At 41.8% G+C, this 25416-nt stretch overlaps 1 protein-coding gene across 1 annotated transcript; it reads right to left on the bottom strand.

Moving 5' to 3' along the window:
- Positions 1 to 3853: 3853 nt before the first annotated feature.
- rasgrf1 (Ras protein specific guanine nucleotide releasing factor 1) lies at positions 3854 to 24405 on the bottom strand. The gene is made up of 27 exons (XM_061076772.1): positions 24130 to 24405; positions 20062 to 20168; positions 19612 to 19759; positions 17498 to 17593; positions 17166 to 17419; positions 15751 to 15830; positions 15426 to 15619; positions 14145 to 14254; positions 13405 to 13523; positions 12431 to 12591; positions 11524 to 11587; positions 11055 to 11197; positions 10837 to 10919; positions 10496 to 10744; positions 8242 to 8639; positions 8052 to 8162; positions 6874 to 7044; positions 6603 to 6709; positions 6404 to 6516; positions 6235 to 6295; positions 5195 to 5298; positions 5021 to 5105; positions 4713 to 4910; positions 4550 to 4629; positions 4335 to 4452; positions 4181 to 4249; positions 3854 to 3953 (listed from the first exon to the last, which is right to left on the bottom strand). Exons 1-27 carry the CDS (start codon positions 24403 to 24405, stop codon positions 3861 to 3863), a joined length of 3792 nt encoding a protein of 1263 aa, XP_060932755.1. The 3' UTR covers positions 3854 to 3860.
- Positions 24406 to 25416: the final 1011 nt, after the last annotated feature.

Below are 25416 nucleotides of genomic sequence, written 5' to 3'. Positions count from 1 at the left end.
TAGCGCCTCTTCAACACACTGACTCCTGATTGGTGGAAGCTGGGCGTGGGGGGAGGCTTCTGGGAAATGTAGGCTCCTCCCTCGGTAATTGATTTGGAGTCTTAATTTTTCAGGGTGCAAGATTTAGGTGAAAGCGTTCTATGAAATAACTCTAGTGATGTTTTAACTAGTGTGTAAAAATCTGAATTGTACGAATTGTTGTTTTCTTTACCCCAGAATGGGAGCTTTATATTTAAATATTTTATATTTACTTGATGAGCACGTCCTCTCTGTGGAGGCTGCCATGTTTTTTACAGTAGCCCAAACTGGACAAATTAAACACCCTTTTAGTATTTATGACACTTTTGTGTCATAAATACATGTTTGGAGGGGCATGTGAGAGACATTCAGCTGCAACATGCAACTTCACCACTAGATATCACTAAATTCTACATTTCTCAGAAGGAAGCGACAGCGGCGTTTCCATGGTTTAGAAACTACGGCTATCGAACAATCACAGCAAACACCAATACACTTTCAATTGCATGTGCTCAATAAACACAAGGACATTAGGAAATAGCCTATAAGATACATTTTCTGATATTTGGTCCAACAATCAACTATAATGAAATCATATGCACCCTTATAGAAGCCAATCATTGCCCAAACTCCAACCTTGTGTAAAAAGTAAGTAATTAAAGTAAACTTACGCCAATCAAGCGTTTGCAAGAATGAATTTATGTATCTGTTAGACATTATTTTTTCACATGAGGATGATTACTGAAGGTCATTATACATAATTGTATAGAATCTTAGATTATGTTCTATTTCATGAGATTAGATGAGCATGATGTCAACTGACTGATCTAGAAAATAATTTGAGACAAAATGCCCCTGAGATAAAATGGATTTATTAGCAAGAGGTAACTGGGAAACATAGTTTTGTTAATTTGGTGTTGTCATCAGCAAACTTTTAATACTGCTTTAACTGTTTTACAAAAATGGGAATATATCTCAAGGAGCGGAGACAGGAGGGTTGAAAGATAATTTTCATACCACTGGGTATTGCTAACAGCAAAATGTTTATTTGTTTATATACCTTATAAGAGTATGTGCATGTATAAGTGTATACAGTATAAGTATATAGTATTATTCTGTCTGTGAAGGTGTTGCATGCCTGCCACATGAGCTTTAAAAGTGTACTGTACATACATAGTAAAAATACATACAAATATTCACAGAATAAGCACTACATTACTATATTCCTGCTAACAGAAATGGTTATAGACAGGATTACAGTATAAATGCAAAACACTCTGAAGTTGTCTCCTATCTCTAAGTCATGGTTTCAAGACCACACTGTCGTAGCATTTTGTGTTTAAGCTTGAGATACAACTCTTTTTTTAAAGAATTACACAGTTCCACATTGAGAAGTATGCAGGGCTGCTTGTACGAAATGTACAGCACATCTCAGTGAGGTGAAATAACCACAAAGTACAAAATACTTTCCCATGTACATATAAAGAGCAGGTCACTCTGTCTTATACTACTACAAAAATAGTGTTTGAATGCTGCAGGCAGAGGCCATTCACATGTTTTATCATAGTTTGTAACAGCGATGCATATAACAGAGTGATATACAGTCACGTTCCACAATCACTGGAACAGCAAAAAGGACAGATTGTCTTTTAATTACAGAAGAGCAACAACCTTTTACTCTACAAAAGTATCGCCGAACCTGAAGGTACAACACTTACCACCTCGTGTGAGATTTTGTCATGAGATTGAGCTGAAGAAATATAAAAAAAAAGAAACTGGTGTACTCCAAGTGGAACAGAAAGTTAAGATGACTCATCTTTCACAGCAAACTGAAGAGATACAAATGTTCTTTTAGCAGTGTTTGCTGAAACAAAGCTTGTATTTGATAATACAAATTAAACGGAGGTGTCTCAGATCGGTCTAGACAACTCATATAACACCATCTACAAATTGGGTGTCTTGTTTTATAACAATTTTTGTATTTTTTAAATATGAATTGTTAATGAAGACTTTTATCGTAGACCAGAGGCTCCCAACCCCAGGCATGGCAACCACTACTGCGCCTCCGAACATTTGCTACTGGGCAAACTGTATGATCCCCACACACACACACACAAAATATGAATATTTCAACAATTTATAGGCTATTATGTTTGGTAACATATTTTTCTTTCCACCTTTAACATTACCAACAACAATGTAATTGTGTTTTGCAATGCTAGCAAAATTCTATCGATGAGATTTGAACAGATAGAAGTAAATGAATAACAAATGGTTTGACTGCCATGAAATCTGGTCCATATTTCCATGGAGCTGAGAGGATGAATGACTTTAGTAATCCCTTTCCTTTCCTTTTTAGTGCAAAATATCTCTGCTACTGTTGGACAGAAAAACCTGGTGCAAATTTCGCCATCAGGCCGAACTATAAAAGGTTTGGTGATTGTCTGTCCTTACACCAGCTCAGCATTACAATTACAATAATGTGGTTTAATGTCTGTAAAACTGATGGTATGATGGACTGTGTGTTTTATTGCCAATACGCAAATGTTAGCATGCTGCCATGCAAAACCAAGATGCTGCAGATAGTAAACATTACACCTGGTAAACATTAGCATGTTAACAATGTCAGTGTGATCTTGTATGCGCGCTGACATTAGCATTTAGCTCAAACTATTGCTGTGCCGAAGTACAGCCTCACAGAGGTACTAGCAGAGGTACTAGACGTTTCTGAGAATGTGAGGTAACCAGCAGAGCTTTCATTCAGTAGAGCTTTGTTATCTATTTTAATATCATTCTTGATGGTTCCCACTAGGCTGCTACACTATGACACTACAGGTGTGTCCCAATTCAGAAGCCTCATCCTTCAGCGGCTCCATTTTAGATTATGTGTAACAGCAACGCGACAAGACTATCCCATACAAGACTCTTTCAACTGCGGCTGACGGATGCGCCCCTCCATTCCTGAGCATGAAGGATCCAACAGGTAGATCTTTCTTGGGCAAACCTGTCCCAGGAATCATTGTGTGCTGGTGATGAAGCTAACAAGCTAGCTATGCAGGTGGCTGGGCTTCAGAACGTGCGGGCAGCCAAAGTAGCGTATTATGTAATTTTAAGAGAGGGACAAGCTAGTGACAGTTTGGCATGGCCTTTAGGGACTAGAGGCCTCACAATGTCCCCTGAAGGATGAGGCCCCTGAATTGGGACACACTTTATTATCTAGAAGTTTTCCCGTTCAAAAATGGTTGGGAACCCCTGTCTCCTTCAGAGTATTGAGCAAAAAGGGAACGACATCTCTGTTGGTTTGGTCTGGGAAGCAAAGAGACAGTAATGCTTCAGATACTTCATCTCCACTGATCATTGTCCCACAGCATCAAATGTAGTTTATATTCTCGGTGCTCTTTTACCTGATTTGATGCAGTTAAATTTTTTTTACATTGCTACATTGGTTGCAGAGAAATTCACTCGTCAATAAAACGTAAGCAAAGAGAACGATGGCCGGCGGCAGGGGTGATCGGAAAGTGCAAAAGTCGACACAGTATATGATGATGCAAAATAATGTCATTGGTCACATAGAAGACACAGTTACCTGCAAACAAAGTGACCTCTGTTATTATGCTAGAAATAACCCAAAGAAATGTAAATTGTAGATTTTTAAAGCAGGTGGCATTGGTGGTTACGGTAACAAACAATATACGCTGAAATGATTTGTGTCTTCAGACAACTTTAAATATCCACTGTACAGAAGAGCAAATATCTTAAACATGTACAACTATACAAAAGTTTGTATGTTAACTCATGTGTAATATTAACAAAGAAAAGAACACAAAGGACCACCTTCCTTATCAGTTGGGCACTTTTGGCTCAATTCTGAGTGAGGCTTCGTACATGCTTTCCTCATCCAGAACAGAGGTCATATCCAGTAGATATTGAGCAACCTGAAACACGCAAAAAAAGTTTCATTGAAATTAATCTTTATAGTTTTTAAAATACATAAACTGTTCCCAACTTTTTAGCTTGTTACCTTTTAGACTAAAACAGTGTCTACTTGTGACTGATTATGTATTTAGGTAAAAACAGGTCAATAAACAAATCGTTCTTGTCCCTTTGTAATATCCCCTTTTAAAAGCTTGAGAAGTTAAAACTAAACTAAATATGGTTTTACCTTTGGTTCCAGGTCAATCTTGTATGCTGTTTGCTGAAACTGTCTGATTTCTCTGATGATGTGTGAAATCTGAAAAGCATGGGGTTATTATTTTAGCCTGTAAAACATACATTCGCAGGAAGTCCCTTGTGTGACAGGACCCAGAAGAGCTCACCATCCTCATCTTTGAGAAGTTGACCAAGCTGTCTTCTGTGTAGTTTGGCGTTCCCTCCTCGATGAAAGCCAGGTCCGTGAGGTACATCCCCAGGTAGGGCACACAGGGAGGGTCACAGCTGGTGAGAACACACATCATTACACCATCATCTACGTGTCCTGCAAGTTTGCCTCACTTATCCATCACAAAATGATGTGTCTGTAAACTGAACTCACTTCTTTAAAGCCTCTCTCAGGTTTTTGAACCGCCCCTCTGATGACACCAGCTTCTGCAGCTTGTCAATCAATCCTTTAGTCTGGCGGAAAAAAAGGTTATGAAGAACACAATTAATCATATTAGGAAGAAACCTTGTGAACCAATGTATAGGGTGATACACACCTGCTTCGAAACCTTGAGCCAGGTCTTCTTGAGGCGAAAGACAGAGCTGCGGTTGAGGGAGGAGGTGATCTCGAGCACGGCGTTGTAGTTATGGAGACAACGACAAATGTCGGCCACGGCCACCCATTTCTCGATGACTGTGACCCGTGTGACCACATCCTCACAGCGCAGGATCTCTGTGGCAATAAGGTTACTTACCTTGCAGAGGAAAGAGAGAAATGGAGTGTATGGACTCAATATTATTTTTAAAAAATCAATAAAAGGTAGAATAGAGGAGTTGTGTGAGGGGCTTGTTTATTGGAACATACATCGTTGAAGTGCTTTGTTGTTCTCATGATGAACGGAGTCTTCTCATTTTTATCGTTCTTCATCCAGCCTTGTCCAAAGAATTCCCTGTAAAGCAAACAGGCAAACATTGAAAATAATTTATATTTGTGTTCCTCTCTATCACTAACATGCACAGGTGATGTGATGGCACTTACTCATATGGTATGACCTTAAACACTAGGTTGTCAAGGAGAGTGAGCTGCTCTGCGATCTCCAATGCAGAATGACTTTCAAAGGAATCGGTCTTCCCTCCTCCCACCTAGGACACACAAAACAACCACAAATTATAAAAGGTGCACAAAGTGAGTGAAAAACTAAATAAACTTGATGTTGGTCCATGGCACAAGAAGGATCACATTCAAAAACCTAGTTCCTCTGAGATCAGATTTACTAGGTTCCAATTGTGAAAAACTGGGTAGTTGTTTTCTTCACTATAACGTTTGATAGAGAACTGTAGATGGACAGAAGACATCAGGTAAGAACGGTAGCTGAGATGTCTCACACATGCAGCACAACAGACGTTGACCACAAAATGCCCAGGGTGAGTTTATGTTGTCAAGTGAGCTGACCTTTGCGAAAATTCGATGCCTATCTATTTCAGATGTTACGGTACAGGTGCTTGGAGTATCCAAAAAGCAACAACGCACCTGTACCGTAACACCTCAAACAAACTGGCACCTCATTTAATAGGCGACCGGTCTGTTCGCATCTTCACAGACGACAGTTGAGACCCAGACATCGATCACTTGACCACAATAAGTAACTCTGTCGGTTCAATGCCGGCATCCGTTGTCACTCACTTCCTTTGTGGTTGAGTGTCTGTTGTGTGGCCCTAGCTTTGGTGTTGTGGCTTTTGTGGTTGTGTTGTGGCTTTAGCATTTGTTTTGTAGCTTTTGCTTTGGTGTTGTTGCTCTTGCGTTGGTGTTTTGGCTTTTGTGGTTGTGTTGTGGCTTTTTCATTTGTGTTGTGGCTTTTGCATTTGTGTTGTGCCTCTTGCTTTGGTGTTGTGGCCTTTGTAGTTGTGTTGTGGATTCAGATTTTCGAGTTGTGGCTTTGCATACGTGTTTTCTATGAATGCCCTTGTGTGAGACGTCTCTGCCACCATAGGTAACTTCTACTTAAAAAGCAAAGTGGGTTACAGCTGTGACAATCTGTTCATTGATAAAAAATATTATTTATTTGTTCAATTTCCTACCAGTTTTGTCACGTCCTCTAGGGAGATCTGACTGTCCCCGTGATCTTCCTGAGTTAGAGTCCTGATGGACAGAAAGAAAGTTAAACTCAGAGGTATGAACAGTATAATGGATCATACTGGGATTACACAATGAATTAGAATAATCCAGTGAAACAGCACACTACAGTACCTGATGATGTTGGCTGCTGCTTTCCTCTCTTGAGTCAACAGCTCGGGGTCGTGCATCACTTCCTCCAGGAAGACAATTGCCTTTGTCTTCAGCTCATTGTTATTGTCAAAGTCCTGAAAATATACACACACACATTTAACAATTTGCGGAAATATATACTGAGCCCAACTTAGTGTTTGTGAGTTGTTGTTTTTTTTACCGGGGAGTGTTTGGACACCCAGTGTCTCAGGACATTCAAAACCCTGTTGGTCGCTGCTCGTCTGATCACAAACTCTTTGTCTCCATTTCTCTGATCGGTTGGGAAACCTGAAGAAAATGTATTGGAGATATTTTAAAATGAGCTCTCATTTGTATGACACACTCAGCATTGGCAAAAAGGCAAAAATCTAAAATCGGTGGCGCTGAGTGAGGTCAACCAATAACTACAGTTGGACTTTAGTCCTGTTTGAATAGTGGGTACGTTTGTGTACCAGTGCTGGCGAGGGACATCCGTCGATATTTTTCCTTGGTTGGTGTGCCCTCATTGGCTCCAGCTGTAGCGATGGCAAAGGCGGAGGCAGCAGACAGGGCACTGCGGTTGTTATCCAGCTCTCGACATGATGACATCACCATCCCATTATTGTAGGAAAACAGAGAGAACTCTACAATGAAGCACAAATAAAGAGAAAACAATCTGTGATTTATTCTGGTGCCATGTAAATCTAATTGGTGGTCAGTTTAAGAAGAGGCATTACAAGTTAAAGGTTTTCACTCTATATGTGTCTCAGAGTTTGCAAAAAAAACTAGTAAAATACTACTAACAGTATATTAGTAGGTGTAACTGAATTCAAAAACCACTGCAGAATGACCTGCTTCTTCTCCCTGCTCAAGCCTCCACTAGGGGGCACTACAGGCCAACACAATCTGTCCCTTCACACTTTCCTTAACAAGAGGCTTTGATAATCAAGATGGTTGCAGCTAAATATAGCCGCCAAATATCAGCACAGCAGAGGAATCAACAGATTCTCTGCAGTCTGCTATGTTTAAATCCTGGGAACATAGACAGATCATACGCAGCCAAGAATCCTTCACCATGTGAGACACAACACAGCTCTTCACAATATCCGCTAATTTCCAGGGGCACTGGGTTTACTCTTTAAAAAAGAAAAATCCATTGTGTGATTTTTGTAATTTGATGCAGAAGGCACAGATAATCTTGGCTCTGAAACGGGCTTGTTACCGGGGGCGGCAGGGAAAACACAGTGTTGATGTAGTTGCTATGACACAAGTTTCCCTCACACCTACTGAAGCCAAGCATTGGCTTTCCCCACATGCTCATAACCAGAAACACATTTATGTTTTGCAGGACTATTTTCCATAAGAAATATTTATATATAAAATGATAATTGCCACCTATATCTGTTTAAAAGCTTTAATTTGTATATAAGAGACAATAAATTGTGGCTTATTTCAAATGTTATATTTTCAGCTACATGCTTTGTTTTGTTATGTGCTCAGTCTTGGGTTAAATATTCAAGGCTCAGTGTTAAATGAGGCTCTGGCACATGTATTGCATAGAGGTGGCATCACAGTGTGTGGTTTACAAGCCTGGATATCACACGAGTGAGTTTGTTAGGATGTTAGTGCACATGTCTAGGGCAGGGTGTACCTGATGAGTTTTTGCATTTTAGGTTTTTTGGGGTGGTCGGTGACTTTATGGGAGAAGCCTCTGCGTCCCCATCGTCACTCTGGTTTGGATCGTTGTCGCCTTCCTCTCGCACTGACAGATCTGCATCACAGCAAAAACACATAAGTAACTCAAATCACTATTACAGCAAAACAAACTTGGAGTATTTTGCTCGAAATGTCGGTTGCTGGCCCACCTTGTTTGCACGCTGAGGTCTCCTCCGCCTTGTCTTTCTTGTCCTCGCCCTCATCTGGGATTTTGCTCGCGACGGGGGTGGACACGTAAAGCTTATTGATGTCCAAGGTGGTCTTGCTGAATGGCGAAATGGACGAGTACATACTTGCATAGCCGTTTGAAGAGGAGCAGCTGAGGGCAGCCAGGTCAAGAGCTTTGCCCCCGGTGATGATTGGGATGTTGAGGGAGAGCTTGCGCCGCCGGTTCGGGGATGAGTTCTTGGTGATGGCGAGAGGAGGAGGGGAGGAGAACTTCCTGCTGGCCCTCGGGGAGCTGGGAGGTTCTCCATACAGGAGTTTACTGTTCTGACTGCTGGCAAAGAACAACTCAAGGGACCTGCATCAAGGGAGGATATATGCATTTGAATTCAGCACATAGGAATGTGTTTCTTTGATATTTGTTAAGTACACTCTGTTTTAAGAGCTTAACTAAATACACAACACCTTCTAAATAATTTATGCAAACCGAGTCAGCCAGGCAACCAGAAGTGCCTCTGCAGTCGCATCTCATCGTTTTAGAGCAGGATACATGCTGCAGTGTTCCAGAAACCCTCTCCCACTCCCTGCCACCCTCCTGGCGACCTCACGGGTTCCCATAAATAGCACAGCGAGTGAAAGTGCGCATGGCCACTGCTGACACAAGCAGCCAAGTGTAGGTGTCTCACAGTGACATGACAAGCGCCACGGGAGAGCGTGCTGCAGGGCGTGGGCATGGGCAGCTCTCCCTGATCTGAACCCCACAGTGGGGCCCTGGCTGCCTGTGGAGTGGCGAGTTTGCCCCACTGCAACACTTCATCAGCATTTCACACTATGGATCTTTTGCGAGGAGAGAGGGAGAGAAGAGTGGGAGAGAGGGAGAGAGAGAGGAGAGAGAGAGGAGAGGGTGGGGCCCTGCAGCATCGAGGTATGCTACCATAAAGAGATAGAGCCCTGGTTGAGACACTCTCAGTCAGGCGGGAGGAACTGGACCCAAATATTACCTTTGACCAGACACACACACACACACACACACACACACACACACACACACACACACACACACACACTCACACACACACACACACACACGTACTTTATTGTTTTAGTGAGGATTGCATTCCCTAGCCCCTTACCCTAACCTTAACCATCAAAACTAAATGCCTAACCTAGACCTAATTCTTACCCTAAAACCAAGTCTTAACCCTCAAACAAATGTCCTTAGAATGGTCATCACAAAGGTATGAGTAGAAGTACACACACACACACAGACACACACACACACACACACACACACACATACAGAGGCATCACAGAGCCTGTCAAAAATCACATATGAAGCTTGACATTGTTCCAGTGTCAAATACAGTATCCAAAATAGGCTTTTAATTCTAGGAATAACCCTGAAAAACAAATTTTTATTTGCTTAACTGTAATGACCATAACTACTTAGAGTATTCATCAAGTTAGAGTGAATTTTACATCACAATTTTTAAAGCGGATCTCCAGTAACTTCATATGTTGATTCTGGTAAAGAGCGACGACATGATAGCTGCCCAAAAGTAAAGCCAAAGCATCTTGATCATTCCCTAATGATTGACTTCAGTATAGTTCATAAACCATAGCTCTTCCTTGTTAGTGGATGGGAAATGGACCAAACTAAAGAATCAACATTTTATGCTTTAAAAAAATGTCACGATTGACAGCTGATACTGACGTGTGTATATCGGTGGGACCTCACTATTGCAGCTACATCCCCTGATCTATACTGGCTGCAAATTTGCAACATGGCAGCGTTTGTATTAAGAATATTTTGGCTTAATTTTGAATAAAATGGGAGGAAGTGGAGAAACTTCATGCATCTTTATATACATGCACATTTATATGCTGTCTAGTTTTCTCATTCAAACATTGTTGTTGTCTAATGCTGTCGAGCATTTCATTGAAGTTTTGAACTGAACACATTCAGGTAAAATTTAAGTAAGAAGTATGCAACTCATATGTCTTCACTTAAATCTAAAAGTTCATCGTGCCACATTTCTTGGCTGTTGCGCCTTGCATTGATTACAGGATTACAGCAGCTCACATTACAATAGATCAACTTCCTCTTTAAGCAACAAGATTTGGAAAGATGCCAAACATTTAAAATAACATTTGTTTTTCTTGTTGACAACAATCCAGCAACAATCAAGTCTGTCCAAATGTAATGTGACTCACCGAGCAGGGATGGCGCTGATGGGCTTCTTGTAGATGGTGATGAGTTTGTCTAGCACCACATCGGCGGTGGTGAACACACGATACGAGTGGAGGAAGGTGTTGAGGAAGTCGATGGAGAGGAAACGGAGGTCGGTCAGTCTCTCCAGCAGGCGCTCAACACTGGCGTAGCGGATCTGCAGCACCTTGCAGGAGTTCATCATCTTACTGAAGCGGATGTCCACGTCATCGCAGTACAGACTTGAATCTGACCTGCTCAGGATAAAGAAAGTTGGAACAAAATTAAAAATAAATGCCAGGGAAAAATGCAAGGACAGGGTGTGGAAATAAAAAAAACAGCTTACTTGATCATCTGTGGTACTGTGACTTTGGAATTGTCCTCAAAGGCGTTCATCATCAGCCCATTGCAGCGGATGTTGTCTATGCACTGTGGCGCAGACACGGACGAAGCAAACAGAGAGGACAGAGGAAAACGTTAGTGAGTTCTGTGACATGCAGGCTTTCTACCTACGTCCTCGGCTCGTCGTCTGAAGGCCGGGGACTGTGATGTGTGTTGACGTGCCTGGCTGATGTCACTGGTCCATGCAGACTTCTCCTGCCTGGAGGAGGCCACCAGGATGACTGTGAATGACTGACTGTCCTTTGGCTCCACCACAATCTTGAAGTCCAGGTGCTCAATGTCCTGGCCGCTCTTGTCTGATTTGGCTTTGAGGTAAACGCAAAGAATCAAGGTTAGCTCTCATTTCCTCTACAGATATAAGCAAATATTTAGTGAGAACATTCATATCAAATATTTATTTCAATGAAAACTTGTTATGAAAATATCAACATTTGGCCAAATACTGGAATATCATTACTAAACATTAATTTATTAGAAACTTAACTGACTCCAGTAGTTTCAAATGTTAATTATCAAATATTAATGAAGTCCGGCACACTCAAGTAGTCATGGCATGCATTATGTACAGCATCACACATGGTATGTGCGATGCATATTCCTGTAAGATGCTATACATGAATAAAACACTCACACTCATCATCCGTCCCCTCAGGGTCCTCCAAAAGAGTGCAGTCTATAAGCGAGATGACTCCATTCTGCGAACAACACACACAGTACACACTCAGTGTCTTAACACTAGCCACAGTTGTCTCAACACAGTACCTGAGATTAATGCTGAAAAGTTGAGAATCTGCAATGGACTGCTGTGATGAAAGGGGGGATAAAACTTCACTTCTTCACATATTTCTGCATTGGTCTGTTTGTCGATCTGTTAATTAGCTTAGATTACGCAAAAAGTACTGGACGAATTACCACAAAATTTGGTGTAAGGATGTGATATGTGTCAGGAACACACCCATTCAATTTTGGTTCAGGTCCGGATCAGGAAACGGATCCAGGAATATTTTCACTTTCGTTTATCACATTTGTTGCAAGAGAGGCTGTTTTTCAACATTTATATAGATTTCTCAGGGAATAATTCACGGATCTTTAAAACATTTTAATGCGAGAATGTTTAGGGGACTGATATTTATGAGTGTGTGCAATGTTGATGACAACCATGAATCGTATCACAAACTTTTTGAGATTTTCATTAAACAACTAAAACATGTCATAAGACTGGCGTTGTAACTTTATCTAAGGCTTTTCGGTCTAAAACCTTAAACTCGAACATCAATCGCCCTTTGTAATGTTTATTAATAATACACCATTACACAAATCAAGCTGCTGCTGTCAAACAATGAGCCTGTGTTTGTGTCCAGTGGTAATTGCCACTGATAAAAGGCACGAGATTGCGGACCCTGTAGCTTTCATCTTCCTGTCAGTTAATCTGTTCACTTCAGCCCAGAGATCCGGGGCTTGCGCTGCGCTGAAAGACTGGGACGTTTGATAATAAGGAGCAGCGCCGACCACACTGTGTCTCAGCAGCACGGGTCTACCTTGGTGAGATGAAGCTTTCCCCCAGAACCCCTGTTGCAGATGATTAAATGCTTGGAGAAGAGAAAGCACTGCCGCTCCCCCTCCTTCTTCAGAGACAGAGAGCCCAGTCGCCCACGGGTGATCTTGCCCTTCTCGCTCATCGGCACCTGGATGAGAGACCCTGTATGTGGCAATGAAAGAGTGAGTGTAAATAACAAGTAGAAGGAGAGAGGGAGAAGGGGAGATTTGGATAAACACATATAAATGGATAGTAGCCAGGAACAGGGGGTAAGAGAAGGAAAGAAGTGATGTGAAACTGCTCGTCTAGCCTTCCACTAAAATTGAATACATCTACGGTCACGTGAGAAACTAGAGATTAAATTACTCAACATTTCAGTTTCCCTGTCCTCATCCTTCGAGGCCTATTGGGGATGAGTGACATTTACAGTCCCAGATTCATCATAATTTTCCCTCAGAACAGTCTAATTACACTTGGCAATTAAAAACTCTTCTCATGAGAGGCACATGTTATTCCCCAGGGTGATTGAAAGAGAGAGAGAGAGAGTGAGAGAGATAGATACATAGAGGGAGAGAGAGATGGGCCTTTTTGCATGAAAACTGAGTATCTCCCCTTTAATGCAGGGCTGAAGATGTTAGACCGGGGTAGAATAATGTTTTATAGGCAGGCCAGTGGGTGATTCGTCGGATTTTTAGAAATCAGGGGTCACAATTTACATTAAGGGGCTTATTATATTTCCAACAATTATGCAATTCCTAAACCAGTTTTCTGTTATCTCAATTACTCTGAGAAAAGCCACACAACTTTGAATAGATTTGTTAAAAAACATTAACACATTGTCACATTTATTGATAGCGTTGTTGGTAAGTGACAAAAAGAGTACTGAAAGGACAGGGGCACTTCAGGGGCCAATGAGATTTCAGCTGGGGCCAGTTCCCCCCCCTGGATGCGCCCCTGAGACAGGAGTTCCTTTACCTTGTCGTACAAACGTCTGGCTGGTGTCGAGGAGAATCTCGCAGCCCTCCACGATCATTCGCTCTATAGCCAGGTTCTTCCTGATGTTCTCCGTCTCGCTAACCTCATCGTGCATGATTCTAGAAAAAAAAGGGAAAATCCATCATATTAATTTGATCAGACACAAAAAGGCCATTAAATGCAAAAAATCTTAATGTAAACATTCAACTCATGTTTGTGCACATCAGTGACTCGTGCATTTAGCAAGAGGCTTTCGTTTTCGCAACCTTTAAGATACATTTGCCCATATTTTGAGCAATAACTTGATTCCTATATTGTTTTGAGTGTTAACGGTTTCATTTGTTTACAAGCAGTTTACATTATATATTTTTTTAGATTGTGTCTCATCATGTCACTTCACTTGTACTGCTTTCTAAGTAAGTTCTATAAGACCAATGCTGCTCTTTATTCAAAATCCAAGCATTTCTCAAATTTCTAAAATAACACATCCATCTATCCACCAACCCCTCAGAGTCTAGTATGAATATTCATATTTAGAGTTTGATATTATCTTGAAAAGATTCATTCTAATGGCTTTTTCATATAAATGTATATAGATTCAGGAAACAACACTCAAAGGTTTTTGTGATGTACAGCAAACAAGCACCTCACACAATAAATCTTGATGAAAACTATGCCTGTGATTGCTCTATGTTGCTGAATTGAGGCCCCATGCAAGTGTTGATTTGAGACAAATGTACCTGGAAAGCTCTTCCAGCTTTGATTTTGCGTAGTCCAGACTGGTCCTCTCTATGTGTTCGTGGGGCGTGTGGGCCAGAAGTTCGTGGAGTGTAAGAATGTAGCGGGGAATCTATGGAGACACAAGAGAAACCACCAGGGGAGTCATACCCAAATTTAAGGGCTCATCAACAACGCTTCGCAAAACATGCACACACAGGAACATACAAGTGCCAGCGTGCACATACACTAATGAGAAGTAGATCAGTGGAGAGCACAAACTACACTCATCAGCAAAAATTTGCTATCAACACAGCACAGCCTGTAGTTGGCCCCAGCAGGGAGGACTGCTGGGAAACTGCGTACCTCGCCAGAAATGAGCGATTATTAAAACTCGAGCTCCAAAAACAACCACTTTTTAGAGACGTGGATAACACTGCAGGGATATTCTGAGCAATAGCTGACAAATGCCTGCTATTTCTGGTGCTGTCCAGCGACACTGCAGTTACAGGACATCGCTCTGTGAGCCAAAGAGGAGGAGGGACTTAGAAGTCAGTTAAATTTCACCTGAGAAACGAGACGTATACAAGATCATAAACTCCTGCTCAGCAGGAAGATAAAACCCTAAATTCACAGATAAAGATGAGGACATGACCCCAGTGTCCTAAATAGCAGCTTCAGCTATGAGGCTGGATTTATACAAAGAAAATACACAATTTAGGATCTTCTGGACTCATAACTGTATTCATATCTTCATTATTTACAATTTTATTACAGACATTAAAATTAATCATTACTCATTAAAGGAAAATCTGTTATAGTGGGTTGCATAAAAATACACTAAAAGACTAAATTGACAGTTTTAAGATAATAAAGCAGGAGGGATCAGGTATGGACTAGTAACCATATAGTATACTATACTTATGTGTATAGTTACACATAAGTGTGTAAACGATATCTGTGGCAGTGACGGCAGCTCCAGTGATGGACTGTCTTTTGTTTGGGTTACAGACAGTGTCTTTAAAAGATGCACAGCTTTAAATGTACAAAAAAACAAAGTGGCTATATGTTTTACGGACAGCTACAATGGGGCATCATTGGCATAGCAATAGCCACCTTGTAGTAAGCTGGTGAAATATATACGGCCCAATGGTACCATTTATATATGGAGAGAAGAACTTGGCCCCGAGCGACTGCGAGAGAACAAAATTAACGACAAACTCTGGCTCAGAGTCGCAGCTCGGCAGGAAACAAATGGGCTTGCCTTAATTCAACGAGTATATCAGCGAGACAAACAAGCTGACCTGGAACATGGGGTAGGTGAGGAAGGTCTCCAGGGTCCGCTCCTCACAGTCGGGCTTGGCCTCGTACTGTTTCAGCAGCTTGTCGAAGTCTCGGTTCTGCTTGCAGTGAGCCAGGATCTGCAGGCTGTACTGGTGGTTCCTCACAAACTCCTGGTAGATGTTCAGCATGGGCAGCAGGATGTCGAACAGGTCAGCTGAGAAGAGATGAATACGCAAGGAGAAAAATGACACGGTCTAAACAGAGGGCTCCTTCGATCGTGGTAAACACGCAGAACGAGCTTTGCAATGACTATGAAATAAAGAAAGTAGATGAGATGTTTCTTACCCAGCACTAAGGTTGGCCAGCTCGCTATTCTGGCTTTAAGACCTTGGTAAAATATCTGATGTAGGAACATGATAGTTTCACTGAAAAACACAAAGAAAAATATATTGATTGACTGATTTTATTATGAAATGCAGAGTTTACCTGTTAAAGTTGAGAGAGGACAGTTCAATATGTGTGAGAGCATGGATGTGCAGGTTTGGAGCATGAATGTGTTTGGATAAGTGTGTGTATGACTGTCTTCGCTGGTCTGTCTGTGTGTCCAACAAAGAACTCTCTGCTGTGGCATGAATTCATTCAGTTCATATAAATGTTTATGTATTAAATTGAGGTTGAATAACACAGTGCAAAGTCTCACATTGTAAACAAGTTGGTTTTCTTGCGACAAAAAGACTCAAAGCAAAGCAATGCATGGATGAATGCTGCACATCTTTGTTATTTTATGTTTTTGTGGACTAGTGGCAGAAATAGGTTCGAAAAGTCATCATTGTAATAATTTAATGCTTTCCATGAATGTTGTTATGAAATTTTCACACAGATCTGTAGATATACTGCCGTGAATTGGACTAATGGAAAGTGTTAAACTAGCAAATATATTAGACGACAGATCAGGGGATTTTCAATATTATTGATTTATCGTTAATATTTGTTGTCAAGTTGCATGGTCATCCAATTTATCCATTCACTGATTTTAGAAATGAAGCAATAAACCATGAATCTCTTACCCTGGAAGTCTCTTATACATGCTCTACTACACTATATGGGAGTGATGTCTTTCACATATTGTACATCTTATTTTTTCTATTCTATTCATGAATTTTATATTTTACTTTACAAATGTCAATGAATATTATGGCATTTTTCTGTTTTTAAATCTCGATTGTGTAGATGTTTGTGGTTTCTATCAAAATGACACCAGAATCCCTTTCCTGCAGCCTAAAGAAACGTGTAGTTTTATAAAATGCATTTGTCCTGTTAGGAATTACATTTACATATACTCCTGTGTTTATTTACTTCAACCATTTATTGCAACAAATGGAAATAGTTGGGCTTGCTTCCTGGATTAGCCAAGCAGCTTGCTAAGCTTAACAGGGAGCACCCCTTCATAGAAGAGTGAACCCAAAGCAAGACATTGAGTAACATTTCAAACATTTGAGCCTGGTTAAGAAAAATTGTGGCTGGGGTGGTGGAGACCAAACTTTGCAGCAACAGTGTGATGCAACAGAGATCAGTGAGGAGGCTTTAACACTTAAATGGACCGCCTTGATGTGAGAATGGCTGTTATTGGTCTGGACTGATCGCCCGGCAACTGATTGAAGCCGAGCTGATGACTTCTGTCAGTTTCTTTTTTCTCGGTCCACAAATGACTTGCTCACTGAAACACATTATTATTCGTAGGGTATTCTTGCCGATCTAACCTGTTGAGGAATATGCTGCTGACATCATCGTGGGTGATGGGTGGTTTCTTGGAGCTGGCAGCCATGCGGAGCGGCCTCAGGAAGTTGTTGACCAGGATGTGAAGCTGCTGCACGTACTCTGCCTCTGAGTCCAACATGCTGAACACCACCTGGTTCCTCTTCCTCATGCTCTCTGCGTGCGGCGAGCGGATGTAATCCTGGATGATGGTCTTCCACTTCCTCCTGCAGATCCAGCCTCGCAGGAAGCTCTGGACCTGAAGCAGACCAGGTTTAAGTTCATCAAAATCCACATGCACTTTAAAAATAAAACAAGTTTGGGTTTCATGCTTTACTTTTTTGATCTTCTTGATTTCGGCGTCTTCGTCGTCGGTCGGCGTGGCTTCGGGGCTGGCCTGGATCTTCTCGTTGTCTTTGAGCAGCCCGGCGATCTGCCCGGGAGCGACCACAAGAAAGACCAATCAGTCCCACTTACATGTTTATCTCCTTCTTACTTATTGTGGCAGCATTTTATCAAAGTGACAGGACCTGTGAACACTAAGACATTTTAGCCTGAATGAACTTTTCACTGCATCAATATTCGTTCACGTTGGTCATTTAAATGCAACATGTAGCAGACGGTCCTGCATGTTGACAAGATTTAGAGAGGCTGGTGAAATAAAAAATAAATGAAATACCCAGACTGGAGCTTGTTTGAACTGTTTGAAGCCAAGTGTCTCCATTTACTTTGAATATGGCAGGACAGTTAATTGTCATTGCATTTCATAGAGGAGACGCAATATAAAGCTGTGTTCATGCATATTCAGCACATAATTGGATTTCAAGCATCGCATTTGCACATTAAAGTAAAATGACCATTTGATCTGATGAATACAGCGCTGAACGCAGCCCTGTTTGGAGACATTGTTCCTGAGAGGAGATGCAAAGTGGAGAGCAGTCGGCCTGAGCGCAGCTCTCACAGGGGCGGCTGAGGGGGTAGAGCGGTCGTCCTCTAACCAAGTCTCTGAACCAAGTGCTGAAGTGTCCTCGGGCAAGATACTGAGCCCTGAATTGCCCCTCATAGAAAAGATGCTGCCCATAGATGCACTGCATGTGTGTGGAGGGCAATGTGTGTACTGTAAAGCTCTTTGAGTGGGCATCAAGACTGGAAAAGCGTTAATTAAATACAGACCACATGTGATGGTGCAGTGCTTCCATTTCTGTCTTACACTAGTTTTCACATATGAGGCAAACAGAGCAATAATCCACATGGATTTCCCACAGGTTCAGATGTTATTTGTGGTGCTGGCAGGTCACAACAAGGAAGAGACACATCCGTGTTTTGGATTAATATGAGCGCGGTGCAGGAAGCAGTGGTGATGTTCTACCAGGAAGTCTATTTACAGCCGGTCTTACTGATATTGTGTGCGGCTGCCACACATCCTTCTATAGATAGAAAATCCTGTAATCCTCCGCTGCTGTGGTTCAGTGCGAGAGGGCAAAATCCTGGATATTTTAACAGAGCTCGCTTTAGTCTTCAAATACAGTAAAAGGGAACATCAGAGGACACAGTTCAGCCAAAATAGCCCAAAGATATTCTGCAAAGTGGAGTGTAATGGAAGGCTAATATCTGTAGTTATATTTATACCAGGGTAGATAGAGTTGTGCTCTTCTTACTGTGTGCACAAGTACAAAATATTTCATTAGATAATAGATTACATTTTTATTAGGACTGAATTAAAACAATTGTCCTGTTGGAAATACAGAGCAGGCAGATATCTGGGCCAAGAGTCCGTCTTCTCTCTTTTTTTTTAACACACAAAACACAAACAGAGATACTTTCTGCATGTATTTTAGGTCCAGATGACATTTTTACTAATCTCTATTAACAGCTTTCAGCATATAAATGAAACCAGAATTATGACTTATAAATATCAACAAAATAAATCTGAAAAGCTCTTTTGGCTGAGTAGCAGGCACTATTCCAAACTTCCGTTCTATCTGCTGTCGAGCCACACACGGTGCAGACTTCAATATTGGATCAGGGAGTAAAAATAGCACCAGTGAAACATCAGTCGAGTCTCATCCTGAACTGTCCAACAAACCTGGTGAAGACAGGGGAAAGATTTTTGAGGATGAAAATGTTTTGAATATCTGAATATTGAACCATTTTTCACTGACTGCATGTTTAACATTGTTAGCAAACCACCTGGATTATGTTTTACACACAGAGAAATATCTGAATTGCATTATTATCCACCAAGTTTTGAAATGAAAAAGAATATGTTTATTTTCCTATGATTTCAACATTTCCTTCCAGTGAAACCAGTGATTCTTGTCATTTAGTTGATGGCAGCGTGGTGTATTCAGATTTGACTGAGGTTGTGCGACTGTGGTGTGAAAATTGGTTCACACCTGAATAATGTTGCGTATTTGTTTACACTCCCGCTCCTGCGTGTAGAGAACTCACCTCTGACTTGAGCCTTTCAATCTCGATTTCCCCATCTTCTATCTGTTGTCGAAGTTGCTTAGCAACTGTTTTCTCTGTCTCCACGATCTGAAGCAGATGAAGATACTTCTGCGTGAGACTTTCATGCTCGGTGGCCAAGTTTCTGTAACTGTAACACACGCAGACACACACACACACACACACACACACACACAGACACACACACAAACACGTTTTTGTATTGCAGCTTGAACAATGAATTTTACATTAGTGCACGCAGCGGAGCAATCTGGTTTTTCTTGTGAACAAAGCATTTTATCTTCATGTCTGTTATTCCTCATATTTTTACCCCACTTATGAAACCATGGCAACATCCCCCCGCATTACATCACTCAAACATTACTTAGCCTCGAGCGACTGCTTCAACTTCTAATTGCCATATCTGCACATTTCACTAATGCGTGCCTTTACCTGGCGTGTGATATTGCAGCCACCCATTCATCGCTGTCCTTTACGTCTTCTGTGCGTAACTCGAGGGCCTTTTGGTTTTCTTGGGTGAAGTTGATGGTGAAATAGTACTGAAGGAAACAGGGGAGAGAGCAAAGAGAGGTGAGGAATTCTGGTCAGAAACAACAGAACTATTCATTATTGGACACATTCTGCTGTATATTGGTTCGACTGAAGCATCTCTGCTGCTTAAGTCTTTGTGTTTGTTCCACTGCCTCGCTGCTGCAGACATCAAGTGGGTGATTTAAAACCACACAGGGCCTGGGGAAGCCACATCTTCCTCGCCCACCAGTGCAATTGATGGAGCATGCTGAGGGAAGCCTCCCCCAGCTCAGTTCCTGGGATGTCTCTGGTTCCCAGGAGGAAATGCCATAAGACATGGAGGCTGGAGCCACGGCTAATTACATAACTGTGCGCTACCTGTTTCCTAGCAACTCCAGTCAGTGTGCACAGTTAGGCTGTTTTTGCGTTTTCTTGTGTCACTCGATTAAAGATGAATGTGATTCCTTTTGCGCTGGACTCCCAGCAGCAGCAACAGCAGCAGCAACAGCAGCAGCAACAACAACAGCAGCAGCAGCTAATTGTGACTTGAACAGATGAGGAAATTTCCTTTTTTTTTTGATGTTGTTGTAATTGCGACAGATTTTTTACTTAATTTGTGTTAATATGTCTTTAATGTGCATCCTCTGATGGAAGAGATGATTATTTGTGGGGAAATGATCTTTTATGCAGAAGTAACCAATAAATGGTTCAATGACTTGACTAACCAGTAGATGCTTTAATATTTAAAACAAAGAATGGAGGCTCTCATCTTAAGTGAGAGCAGGAGGAGGCATCAGGAAACAACATATATTGACGGGTTAGTTGTTGTTTCCTGGCACCTCCACCTGCCACTAAACTAAAATACAGTTTAAATTTATAAGCTAAAAATAGCTTCAGTATAGAACAACATGTTAGATTGCACACCACCTCTCAGACAGTTTTGCGCATTCTGGGGACTCTGTCCTTTTGCTTTCAACACCGAATAACATTGTACCTTTACTCTTAAAAGAGTACTGTGGTGTTTCTACAGAGGAAACATCTCCTACTTCATTCTGTGGCTAAACTAATTTTACTAATTGGAGAAATTGTTCCTCAGTTGTTATAAACATTCTTGTATGTATCTTGTTGTACAGAGCGGCTGGAGGTTGGGTGGGTCCTTCCTTAACTAGAGGGTTGGCGGTTCAATCCCAATCTCTCCCATTCCACATGCTGAAATGCCCTTTTGCAAAATACTGAACCCTGAATTGCCCCTGAGGGCAGTGTGTGAGTGATGTGCAATAGAGAAAGTGTTGTACTGTGTGAATGGGCGAACGGCAAAACTGTTAAGCGCTTTGTGATGTCATCAAGACTGGAAATGCTGCTATAATAATAAAGACCATTTACCATATATATGTATGTAGGAGTTGTTCAAGTGTACGTATAGGAGGCAACTGGACTTTCATCTTCTGCAGTTCTTCTAGTTCTACTAGAACTGAAGAAGCCTCTTGCCTATGTATACACATAAGACTCCTGAAGACACCATGACCTGGATGACCGAGACCCTTCACAGATATATTCACCATCTACATCAAATGTCATCTTCTCCTTGGACTTCTTCTTGCTGTGATGACTGAGACCAGACTCTAATCTTTGGCCCTGCAGATGCTCAACAGGCACCTATCAACCTGCAGCTGATCGTCATGTATGGCTGACTGCTCCTCCATCTTCACATTCATTAGGTATTCATCCTACCGTCAAAGGAAATCTATTTCTGGCAGGGAGACATGCATGTTGTTGTAGTTTTCGCTCATGATCTCTGTGATAGGAGCGCGGCGAGTGTCTGATAAGAGGTGATGTTAAGAACACTGTCTGTCTGCTGCTTTATGTTTATGGCTGAGTCACGTACATTTTACATTTTTTTTACTGATCTGAACAGGTATGTTTAATCAATACAGCATTGAAGGATCCCATGGTATTGATACGTGAGCGCTACTTTCTCCAAAATCAATGATTCTTTCTTTTGATTGAGCTGTTCTTCCGATATTAACCAATTCTTGCTGACTGGTAAACAGCTCAGTTTTATTGCAGCAGTGCTATAAAAGGACTTTCCTGCACCACATAATGAGCTCTATACAGTAATATATTCCCTGGAGAACTAAGTGTTAGTAATCACTCAACGTGCATCCACTTTCATTTTAATGAGGAGCTTTGGTTTGGATGTTAGAGTTTTCTTTCACACCAACATCTCCGACCCCGACCTATCATATCTTAATATTAGTCAGATCTTTTGATTTGCTTTACAGCTTGTGTCACAACCATCGCTGCCTCGGCTTCTTTGTGTTATTGGTTTGAAGTGCTGCCGTTTCCCAGTGTGAGCGAGAAAGCGCACGGTTTCTATAAATGGACTCTGACCCCTCCAAGGTACCGCGAGGACCAAATTTAGCCCACGTAGCACTCGCATCAATAGGAGAGATGCGACACACTACTTCTCTCCCCTCCGTTATCCCGCCTCTTCCAACTGCATCATTATTTAGGATGCAAAAAAGGGTTGCCATGGAAACCCCGGGCTCAAGCGCATTATCATTTTCACACAAACTGCATTTGAGGATAAATATAATGTAGGGATTAGAGGGGATTGCTATAAAACTAAAAACCCACAAATCCAGGGGGGGTTGGAAGCAGAGGTGATGTTTTCCTACTCTTACTGTTTTTGTTTGTTTGTTTGTTTACATTGAGAGTTAACTCCTAATGCCAATCCCATATTTGTCAGTGCTTTCGTTCCCTGCAAACAGGATTTGCAGAATAAAACACAAGGGAAACAACACTGCTGAGAAAAAACTAAAATTCTTACAGGGATGTGTTTTTTTTTTGGTGCCTTTAAAGCCATGAGCACAACATTAGCCTGTGTGTTGCATTCTGCTTTGTCAGCACAAGGGCAGCTGTTCACAGGAAGAGCCTGGACTGACTTTGGATGGCAGCCCTACCTACAGAGCGCCGGGCTGGTGGCGCAGAGGCATCATGTTTCTCTGCAGTTTATTAAAAATAAGAATGTGAACAAGCCGGACTTTTATCAGATATAGGAAGCAAAACGCATTACATTTGAATGTGCACATATCGTTTTACGACACAGTAACAGGGTCTTATGGAAACATCATGAAGACACCACTCTTCACAAGCAGTGCATCACTGTGGATGATGCAACGCGAAAGCTCTAAAATTAGATTGAGCCATTTCATGCAGGTCAGCTAGATCAGAGCTGACTGATCACTGGCACCCCACTGTGTCCTGAGCCTTAGCTGTAATGTCACCATCTCACCACAAGATGGAAATCCTGAGGCCAAAACTTATTTATATTTTTCTTACATGTTTTATTGGAAGCAGCAGTAGGTAAATCACTCTCCACCCTATCACGTCAAAACAATGAAAAAAGATGATGACTGAAAGTCAAAAAGCAAAACAACCAACCAGTTTAATTACAGAAATACATTTGTGACCACATTTAATGCATCAAGGAAAACTATCCCAATTAAGAAAAAAGAAAATAAGATTGCGCTGTGGTTTACTGCAACATGAGGCAACATAAAATACTGCATACCCCAGTGCCAGGGCTGCTGTAATATCATTAGGTGTTAGAATTGTTACCTCATCATTAATGCCATGCATGCATTACATAACGTGCAATACAGCAGCAATCTGGAACCTCGTGTTTTTCTGCTGCTGCCGCTGGATTTGAGGTCACCGTGCGAAGGAAGAGAAGAAAAACATGCAGAATATAAAAAGGCACTTTGTTCTGGAGTGAAATGGAGTTCAGAGACGTTTGAGGCGCAGGGACATTTGGATTACAGTGTCATCAACATGTAGGGCTGGAAAACAATAAAGCAGCGATTGAGAGGAGGTGTGTGTGTGTGTGTGTGTGTGTGTGTGTGTGTGTGTGTGTGTGTGTGTGTGTGTGTGTGTGTGTGTGTGTGTGTGTGTGTGTGCGTGCGTGCATGTGTGTGCGTGTCTCCATACCTGCTTCTCCAAACACTCCTTCGCTGACAGTGAGGGTTTGGGAGAGGGCGCCCTGTCGCAGATGCATCCCTCCAACAGGTACAATCCCGAGGGTCGAGAGCTGGACTCGTTCTCGAAATAAAAGAGCATGTTCTGCAGCAGAGCAAACCACTTGCTGTGCCATTTCGTGTTGTCCGAGCTCTTCTTGCTCAGGCAGCCCCGTCTCGTACCATCCTTTTTCGCCAAAAGCCCCAGGTAGGTGACATGACTATCATTAAGTCGTATTCCCTTCTGCATTTTGATGGAGAGAGAAGGAGGAGGGGGGGACGTTCAGCTGCACACGGTGGGATCTCCTCCTTACATCTTCCTGAAGTCGCTCCGGAGGGAAGAAGAAGAAGAAGAAGAAGAATAGGAGAAAAAAAAAATCAAATAAAGACTTTCTGAATGCGGAGCTCCAGCAGCAGCAGCCACTCTGTCTTCACCGTGTTGGCATCTGAGTAGAAAGAGATGAACACAACGAGCTGCACAAGTCCCGCATCCTTAACATCTTCTGTCACACTCCGTGCGCTCTGAGGAGCCACAAATCCCCCATCGTTAAAACGGGGGCAGCGAAAAATAAAGTCAAAAGACGGCAGGAGGAGAGATCGTAGTTCGAGGTTTGTCCTTTTCTCACATGAAACCTCCAGAAAGCAGCAGCAGCAGCAGCAGAGGACTGGGTGCTGAGCTCGGCACTGCTGCGCGCGGTCACATGACGCATGCTTGGGAAAGCAGATTTCAGGACCTTGGACAGGGACGTTTCCACAAGATGCCGCATAAAGTTGAGTTTCAAGACTGTGATGAGAAACTGGATACATATGGCAGGAAGGGAAGATAACACAGAGTCAAAAGCAAAAAGCTCAAAGCATTAAATCAGCATTTAAAGGCTGCAGAGGCAACGTACTTTCCTTTAGAACTTTATATAATAATAAAAATAATGAATGCTATTTATATAACGCCATTCAAAACACAGTTACAAGCTGCTTCGCATGTTAAAAATGAAAAATTGAAGGCCAACAATAGGAAACACACATGTTTAGGTGAAAATTAGATAAAATGAAACTTGAGTGGGGCTCTTGACAGTGAGGGCCCGCTCACCTTTGGACCTATAGGTATATATATTCATTATAATTTATAGGTATAATGCCAAATCTTTTCCAATTTTTCCCCAGAAACAATTGATCATTGTATTTACTAGTTGCAACACACATAGATTTGTTGTCATGAGAGACCCCTAAAAGAAGGTTTTCTGACGATGTAACAAGTTTCTGA

Source organism: Limanda limanda, chromosome 8 (genome assembly GCF_963576545.1).
Source record: "Limanda limanda chromosome 8, fLimLim1.1, whole genome shotgun sequence".
NCBI lineage: Eukaryota > Metazoa > Chordata > Actinopteri > Pleuronectiformes > Pleuronectidae > Limanda > Limanda limanda.
Note: the sequence above shows the minus strand (reverse complement) of the source record. Positions and strands in the feature narration are given on the sequence as shown.